General features: G+C 38.0%; 1 protein-coding gene across 2 annotated transcripts in view; it reads right to left on the bottom strand.

The window, feature by feature from the left end:
* LOC107714856 (cadherin-7) overlaps window positions 1-9,077 on the bottom strand; it is a 56,380-nt gene extending 47,303 nt beyond the window's left edge. For both annotated transcript variants that reach the window (XM_016520840.1, XM_016520839.1), the window contains exon 1: window positions 8,830-9,077. In XM_016520840.1, the coding sequence (XP_016376326.1) occupies window positions 8,830-9,069 (240 nt within the window). In that variant the 5' untranslated portion in view covers window positions 9,070-9,077. The remainder of the gene's footprint in view (window positions 1-8,829) is intronic.
* Between the last annotated feature and the right edge of the window lie 251 nt (window positions 9,078-9,328).

The following is a 9,328-nucleotide window of genomic DNA, read 5'->3' on the forward strand; positions in this document are numbered from 1 at the left end:
GTACCTACAAGCCACTTTTGTGTTCTTCTGTGCCACCTCTGTAGTACAAATTAATTTTTTATTAATACTAATTTCATATGATTGGTAACTTATTTGTCTTATTCTACTTCTTATTATTTTGATTTTAATAGAAATTTTAAAAAGCTTATAAACATAAAGGTTGAATTTGACAGATGAAAAGGATGCCATTGCAAAGGTAAAAAGAAAATACCCCTGTAAGTCACTTTAAGGAGTCACATGTCACCTCGTATTAGGAAGGCAAATTTTTGATCAGAATTTTTGATTATTGATCAGAAGGTGCTCCTTAATTTTTTTAATTAGGAGGACAAGCGCTCATGATTACAAAAAGAAAAACACTGCTCTTAAACTGGGTGTGACAGGTATGGCTGTGGAATGGGGTTCGGCCGAAGAAAAATGTTCAGTCAAAATATATATTTTTTTTGCTTTAACCCCTGACTTCTCTACTACAACAATTATTACAACGTTTGTTTAAAAGAATAATCACACAATACGCTATTTCTTCCATGTTTTAATTTTAATAGTAAACCCCTTGTTTGCCAAAAATAAAGAGTTTAACTCTTTAAAATAAAGAGTTTACTGTGGGAGTACTACACTCAACCAACACCAGGGAAGGCAGTTTTTGTCAGAGCCCTTGTTATTCTTAATTTTGACATAAATTTTTATTTTTACACCAGACATATATATCGGTTCAACATATCGGTTATTGGTCTACTTGATCTGTAATAATCGGTATCGCCATCGGCCTTGAAAAACACATATCGGTCGACCCCTATCTACTGGGGGTTTTAATGTCACATTTCTACTATTTTTTTTTTCATGTTTTTAAATAATTTCAAATATCAGTATTCAACGTTTTATGTTAAAAACAAAACATTATTTATGCATCTGTAACTGCAGGTTAAATGCATCCATGTCCCCTCTGAGATACATAAACTGTGTGAATACATCTAAATGCTATTTCAGATGCAGATTCCAGAAATGTTTTCTTATGTTGGAATGAAAGACACTAAGTACAAGTCATTTTCTGGTAAGATGTACTTTTGTACTGTACTGTACTTTTACTTGAGTATGGCTTTCAGGTACTTTATACACCACTGATATTATTAGCATCTACACTTTTGTGTGGAAAAAATAGCAACATTGGGAGTATAATTTGTTTTTGTCCTTACACTTACCCTACAAAATCATGTGCAAATGATCTCAAAATGTCTGCATCAATCAATAATCAATAAATTACTAAGACACATTTAGATTAAGAAAGCTGCATTCACACAAACCAAACAAACAAAACTCTGATTCATATTCACACCAAAAGCTCTTTGCACAAACCTTAAGCATAAAGGACTGAAGTGAAGCATGTTACACGTTTGTCAGCTGTCATTAATCGCTGCGTAAGCACATAAGCATAGACCTGCACAGTCTCATTAAAGCGACAGTTGCCTTAGAGATAACCTTGGCTCACAGTTTAAAGGTGAAAGAAACCTAGCTTGGGATTCTGCAGCTGTTCGTACGCCAATGCTTTTTGTTTGCAACATCTAACGGCTAACGTCAGAACCGAGACATGCATTGTCTTCCCTGTTCCAGGCTCAAGTGAAGTAGCGTTTTCCAGTGTCATTTTCCTTTGCTTTTAAAACCATCTTACCACCCCGGGTAATCAAGAGCCGGGCTAAAATCCAGTCTATAATAAAGGCAAACGAATGAATCTGTGAGGAAAGGCAGTTATTTGTACTTGATAGCTTTTTACATACTGGATCTATTTGCCAGTGTCTTTCAATACGCTCTTGTGGTGTGGGATTCTTCCCCCTGTTGTAATATTTCACCTGAATCAACACCTGCCGAGTGCTATATAAATGCAAATGGTATTTTATTGTGTTGCCGAGCTGCTCTTTATCGAGGAAGTGCGAGCCACATCTCAGCCTTATAGTGGAGGATTCCATATTCCCTGTCATTAGATTCAGTGGTGTCAGCTCATATCACTCTCCATATGAGAAAGACTCAGCCGGATTCTATTAAAAAGCACCTCTGTGACTAGACACCCTCAATGCCCTCAGCCTTAATTATCTGAAAAGACATGATTCCCTTTCTTCACCATCTCAATTTGTGGGTATTCAGGTGCAAACCCGCACTCGGCGAGCGTATATGCGCGCGCACGCACTCGCAAGGTTGGCACCAGAGCCCGGGCCGAGACTGCCAACCAAATGACTTTCATCTGCACTGATGACAAATGGCCATGGCATGGACAAGTATGGACTGGAAGCAGATGAAAAGCGGCCCATCTTCTCCAGGGCTGCATTTAATTACCCAGCATATGTTAGAAATCACTCCAAAGAGGATTTGGGGAACGCTTGTTGATCCACAACATGAAAAGAGCTCTTTTTCTTCTGTTTCATTTTGTTTAATTCAGTTTGTGCAAATCATTGATGTGGAGGGAGGGTGGGCACGACGGAGGGCGCGTTTAATCTGCTCGGCCTGGCTGACGAAAAGATTCCCGGTGGCCAGAAGGGGATAGAAGTGTGGATCTCTCATCCTCGCCGCGAGGTTACGGCGGCACTCCTGGTCTGCTTCTCATTAAGTGCACATTTAGAAGGTGAGCTACGAGTTGTTTTTGGCAGGCTAGGAAAAAGGAAATGCAAATGGGCTGCGACGGAAGTCGGCCTGGGAACACTCCCCCCCCCACCCTTGCTATTACACAGACTGCACCATCAAAGGATCCCCCTCAAATAAGGCTGAATTCAAAGCATTTTTTCTCTGGCGCACTCAGTGAATATAGGCAGAATCTGATCGGGCATTCAATGCCCAGCTGAGGGATTCAAACCGACGGGTCCTGCATATCCTATGGAGCTCAAATACGGGAATGGGAGGACAGCAAGCAGCTGAGAGGCCTTGATACAGTATGCCGGATAATCAGAGATGCATTCCTGTGATTCCGAACCAGAGGCGAGATTTTTAATTACGTGGCGGGATCCAAGTCCAGGTAACTTAGTGCGATGGAACTATTAACGACATCGGACACTTGTTTATGCTTATTCTGAAGTGAACTCGTCTGGAAGTGCTGTAATGAATGTGTACCTTCAGTGGAGACACTGGGGTCATTTCTAATAATTGTTGATATTACTGAACTCACCCCGGAGACACGGATATGCATTATTCATTGCGCTCTCTTTGACATCCCTCGCGTTTGAGCATTTTATTCAAGCTGTACCTATCATATCCATATTCATCAGGCTGCAAAGAGGTCACCATGGGCAATAATCCCAGTCGCTGATGGTACGATATCAAGATGGCAAAGACATATTCATTAAATTCATTCTGGTATAATTTAGCAGATAATAACGGGTGAGCAGATTCGACTTTGGTTTGTTCGACCGCATGTTTGGTTGAGAATAAGCCTCTCTGTTCGCTTCTCTGCTCTTTGTTCAGAGTAACAAAAAATCTTGTTTTCCAGCATGAATTGCAAGTGAGAGACAATCGATAAAGCATAAAACCAAGAACAGAAAATGTTATTTCAAGGGTTGATTAGAGACGGAAATTAAAGGTTTCTTATGCTTCCTGCAAAGTGTTTGAAGCCAAAAAAACAAAGATGTAAATGGCAAGATGTGTATGATGGAGACGGTGATGTGAAAATGGCTTCAAAAGGTTCTTCTATTTTACTCTCTGGAAGCATCAAAGTCCTTCTTCAATCAGCCTGGAGTCTCAACATCAAATTTCTGCCTGGAAAGTATGTTTGTCTCATGCATATGAGAGCATACCGTATCTTTCAACTTTCTGCACAAACATAAAAATAGGCTGTTAGAAGTTTAGAGTATCATCAAGCCAACTGTTGCTGACAGGGTTTAGTCTCTGCTCACTGTTAGGGCAGGATCAAAAGGTCAGAATAATCCACACACAGTTTATGCCTATCTAACTTATGTAACGTCCTCATGATATGTTTTTGCAATATGCATGAAACTTGTGTATTGAAGATAAATAAAAGTTTTTGGGTCCCAAACCTCATCTCCCGCTCTTGCCTCAAAACTTGACTTTGGCTAGCAAAAACCTCAAGAATATGACAGTTATTCAATCATGTCCAGTGGTAATTGTAGAGAAGCGGGGCAGTGTTCATAAACTACTGTTAAAATGTTTGGCCTCAATAAAAATGTATTAATGTTTAAAAAAAAAAAAAAATCAGCATGTAATATTAGAAATTTCTTTACTGTCACTTTTGATCAATTTAATGCCAAGTCCTGGCTGAATAAAAGTATTTATTTATAAAAAATAAAATAAAAAATCATACTGACTCCTAACTTTTGAACGGTACTGTATGCATTGCCCAAAGAGAGCTAATTACCTGATATTTGGCCATTTTGAGATTTTGAGATGTAAGAATATAGATTTTATTTATTTTTGTCAATTTTAAGTTATATTAAAATAGTTTATAATTGAATTATGCAAAAATGGGAGCTTATTCAGCAATTTTAATATTTTAATAAAATGTTAAAATAATTTAAAATTTTAAATAATTTAAATTTAAATAAATTATTTTAATTAATTTAAAATAATTTAAATTTAAATAAATTATTTTAATTAATTTAAAATAATTTAAATTTTAATAAAATATGTATTAACATAAAATATGTAAATACAGATCAACATATCAGCTTCCCTGCCCCCTGGATATCAGTATCAGTCATGAAAACACCCATCTCGGTCAACCACTACTCATATCTTTAGTGTTTTGCTGTTGATACCATGAAAAGGGGCATAGGCATAAAAAGAAAGAGAATATGAAAACAATATAAGATCTCATGGTAAGTTGATTGTGAGGACCCTGTCTTTTATGTCTATATTATGCTACCCTTATCCTTATGAATAAGACCATCTTTCATGCTCACTCGTGATCAAAGGGTGGATGTCTACATAAAAGCCAAGAAAGCAGAACAAGCAGTCAGCCAATGACCATCATACAAAATACATTCAGCACTTGAGACGTGAAAGATAAAGAAATTTAAAAGAGAAACCAAGAGTAAAATGTTATTGCTCAGAGTTTGCTCTTAATGGAGTTCTCAGTTCTGCCTAATGAACATTGTCTCAGACATTTCTCCTAGAATTCCTTAAAATAAAAAGGAATTAAAGGAAGTCACAAATCTGTCAGATGTTGACATATAACAAGAGAATAGAGTTATAAAATTAGGGCCTTTTTCTCTGAAATTAATCTGAGAAGCAGAAAACCAAAGTAAAGATCTCTTTACAGTCCAGGAGAAACATCTGAGAGCTTAGAGAGATTTCATTTGTGGCTTCTCTTTCCTATGGGAAGGTAGAGAGATAGGCCACCCCATACTGTACAATACTCCACTGATCATCATTCAGTGCGGGGGAAACATTTGTGTTCAGTCACTTCTCTTTTGCCCGGATCCCTCCGGCTAGAGTGAATTGGAGATGAGCCAAAATCTAATAAGGTTCAACCTGGCTGTCAGGGTTTGAGTGTGTGATGGTAGAGGTGTGTGCGTGTGTGCGTGTGTGTGTGTGTGTGTGTGTGTGTGCCTGTTTTTCTATTCTGGTGGGGACTTAAACCTGAATACACACAGACTCATGGGGACTCGTGTCACGGTGGGGACCTAAATTGAGGTCCCCACGGGTAAACAAGCTAATAAATCACACATAATGAAGTTTTTTGAAAATCTAAAAATGCACAAAGTTTCCTGTGAGGGGTAGGTTTAGGGTTAGGGTTGGTGTAGGGCAATAGAAAATACGGTCTGTACAGTAGAAAAACCATTACGCCTATGGAGAGTCCCCACAAGGATAGCTGACCAGACATGTGTGTGTGTGTGTGTGTGTGTGTGTGTGTGTGTGTGTGTGTGTGTGTGTGTGCGTGTGTGTGTGTGTGTGTTTGTGTGTGTGTTTGTGTGTGTGTGTGTGTGATGTAGAGGCTGAGAGATAATGTATTGTAAAAGCCAAGGATAGTAGAGCAGGTGGCATGCTTGAGTATCTGGCTCATTATCTTTAAACTGGGAAAGTGTTTGACTGTTTTTGTGTTTAACATCGAGCTAACTACTTACAAGCCTGTGCGTATTAAGCAATCACATTGCTAGTAGACTGGAGCCAATACATAAAAGAAAAGATGCTCCCTTTTGTGACAATGCTTTTTTCCTCTTTGTGTGGCTCATTTACTGTAGCTCAGAGTATAACTATAAAATCCACATTGCATCAAAGAGGTCTGATCATACACTACATGAGGCATTTATTAAACACATGATCATCCACATGCCAGAGTGTTTTGATCAAACAATGCATCAGATATTCACAAGCTATACATGTTCATTTACACGCTGACATTAATGTGAGGAAAACTGATGGCTAAAACACTTTAAAAGCCCAGACTGATTGAACAGTATACGTCAACCTCCATCCGTCAGTGCTTTCATTTAAAGTGTCTGAAAATGAATATCAGGCAAAGCTTTTAAAATACCCTGAGAGTAAGGGTGGGCGATATGGCAAAAATATCATATTACTTTTTTTTTTTCAGGAAAATCATGATTCACGGTTTTATCACGATTCTTTGTCATCTTGGTATTACTATTTTGCAAGTTGTCTGAGCAGTACAGCCAAACTAATTTCCCTATTTTAAAAACAAATCCTTACAAGGTAACAAAATATAAAATAAAAAAGAATGGCAGACATTTAGGCCAAAGTGGGTGAAAATAAAAATCGTCATTATTTTATCTTTGTTATTAAAATACAAGAACAAAGTTACACGTTACAAATACACATTATATACAAATAAAACAAACAGTGCTTTAGTAGGTGTATTTAGCAGTAGCATTCAAGAAATTTAAAAAATAATACACTTCACTGTATAATTTATACATTGATTCTTATTAAAGCAACTAAATTAAAGTTCTACAGTCAAGAGCAGTGAGTGATTTTTCTCTTTGTGTTTTGTTGTTTTATTAACATTAAAGAGTTCACCCAAAAATGAAAATTCTGTCATCATTTACTCACTCTCAAGTTCTTTTAAATCTGAATGAATTCCTTCATTCTGCTGAAAATAAAAGTTATTTTGAAAAATGTGGGTAACCAAACAGCTGGTCCGCAGTGACTTTCCTAGTGTTTTTTTCCTACTATCAAAGATAAGACCAGCAACTGTTTGTTTACCCACATTCTTCAAAATATCTTCTTTTGTGTTCAGCGCAAGAAAGAAATTAATACAGGTTTGGGACCACATGAGAGTGAGTAAATAATGACAGAATTTTCATTTTTGGGTGAACTATCCCTTTGACAAGTGGCAGCATGTTTACTACAATTAGTCTGCTGTCAAGTTAAGAGCTGCAAGCATCTAATATACAGGCACACATACGTTTTAATATCAACTGTTTACTTTCACTTTCAACATAAACAATCAGGCGCTGTTTGACAGGCTTTTTAGCGCTGTGTGCGCGCTTCAGGTGTGCGTGCTCAGAAAAAGTGCACGTCAGAACAGCACGCGAATGAAATGTTTAACCGGCAAGGCTTTAAAGCACATGCAAATAATGCACTTTTATGACTGCGAATAAGTGCAGTGTCCCGTGAGTGTAACTCTACCGCTGAGTTAACGTTTGATGGGAATGTATGTCACGTTGTATTATTGAGACGGAGGCGCCAGAACTGTAACTGATAGAATGTGCGCTGTAGCACGATACCATGATATTTCTTCAAAAGCAGATCTTTGAGACATTTTAATAGTCCATGATCAGAAATCGTGTTATCGCACACCCCTACCTTAGAGTAATGTTATATTACTGATTCAAACATTCTCATAGGAAATATGCAGGCAGAGCATCTGTTCTTCACACGCACTTCATTAAGAGTTTGATTGACACATTTTCACAAAGTATTACTAAACCTCATCATGGAAGAAACATGAGGCATGTGAGGTTTTCTGTGATTTCACTTGGCATTAATGAGAAGGAACACTTTCTAATTGGCTGATACATCACTGCTATTTCAAAACATCAGTTCAGAAAATGTGACAATCAAAAGTGTTTAAACTTTATGTTCATAGCACATATATCAAGCATAAATGGATTCCTTATGATATGACTTCTTTAAAATGAAAATTATTAGCAAGGTCCCTGTATGCCAAGTGTATGCACAATAGCATATACTTGGTCATAGTCATGTTTAAACAGCATCACATGTTTAACAGAAACGGCAATAATGTGCGGCTGAGGCACAAGATTTTGCCAGACACTCCAGAGAAATAAGTTTGAGCGACTGGACAGGTCTAGTGGCTTCTGGGCGCCCCAAGTACATTATCTAAATAAACATGTCAGCTCAGTTAACAGGCAGCCACTGGATGAGATGTAAGACCCCATTTACACCTATTAAGATTCATTTCAGGTGATTTGTTTGAAACAAGACAGTGCTAAATGCAAGTGAAAAGAAAGTCCAAAACATTTTAAGATTGTGTCACTTCAACTACATTCAGAGGTGAGGCGATCGAAAATGTGACCACACTGTATCTGACCAAAAGTGGTCAAATGAGATGCAACACCATCATGACAACAAGCACAGCAAACAAGGTTTTAGTACAGAAAATGTACATGTCATTAGGTCTGGGTGAAATAAATATCAACAAAGGATGAAAAATATTACAGTATTACAATATTGAGTTGAAATCAACTCAATGTTTTAGTATATTTCTCAGCCTTTTAATAATTCCTACATTTATGTGTTTCCATTTTTTTATTCATTCAAAAAAGAAAGAGAATGATATCACTCAGCCCTATTTGTCATAATAAATGACCTCAGTGCACTTGATACATTTAAAATATCGGAGAAATTTAGCTTTACCTTGCCAACATAAAGAGGGTCATCTCCTGTGTACTCCTCCAGGACGAAGAATTGGTTCCACACCCAGTTGCGCTTGTGTCTTTGAAGAGATGCACCCACACTAGTTTTGAGGGGCCTGAGGGAAGCCGGACGAAGCGGGATAGAGTTCAGAGTCATCCCCCAGCAGCCCATGTCCCACTGGGCTAACAGCAACATAGTCATTACAGTCAGTCCAGTCCACACTGCAGAGCCGATCTGCATTATTTGGATGAAAGGATGAAAGTAAAAAAAAAAAAAAAAGAAGGAAATAAAAAAATACACTCCTCCGTATTGAAGAGGCACCAAAGATCTTGAGGCTAAGAGTGGCTCCTGGGAAACTGTGCACCACCCTCAGCACTGGCGTGGGTAGCAGGATAGAGCAGACCGTCTGACTGGTGATTGATGGGAGAGACCACAGGAATGAACGATGATTGTAGCTGAAGCTCTCAAACCTGTGGTGAGAACAGACATCAGGGGGAGA

This window comes from Sinocyclocheilus rhinocerous, unplaced genomic scaffold (genome assembly GCF_001515625.1).
Source record: "Sinocyclocheilus rhinocerous isolate Xijiao unplaced genomic scaffold, SAMN03320098_v1.1 scaffold1350, whole genome shotgun sequence".
NCBI classification, from domain to species: domain Eukaryota; kingdom Metazoa; phylum Chordata; class Actinopteri; order Cypriniformes; family Cyprinidae; genus Sinocyclocheilus; species Sinocyclocheilus rhinocerous.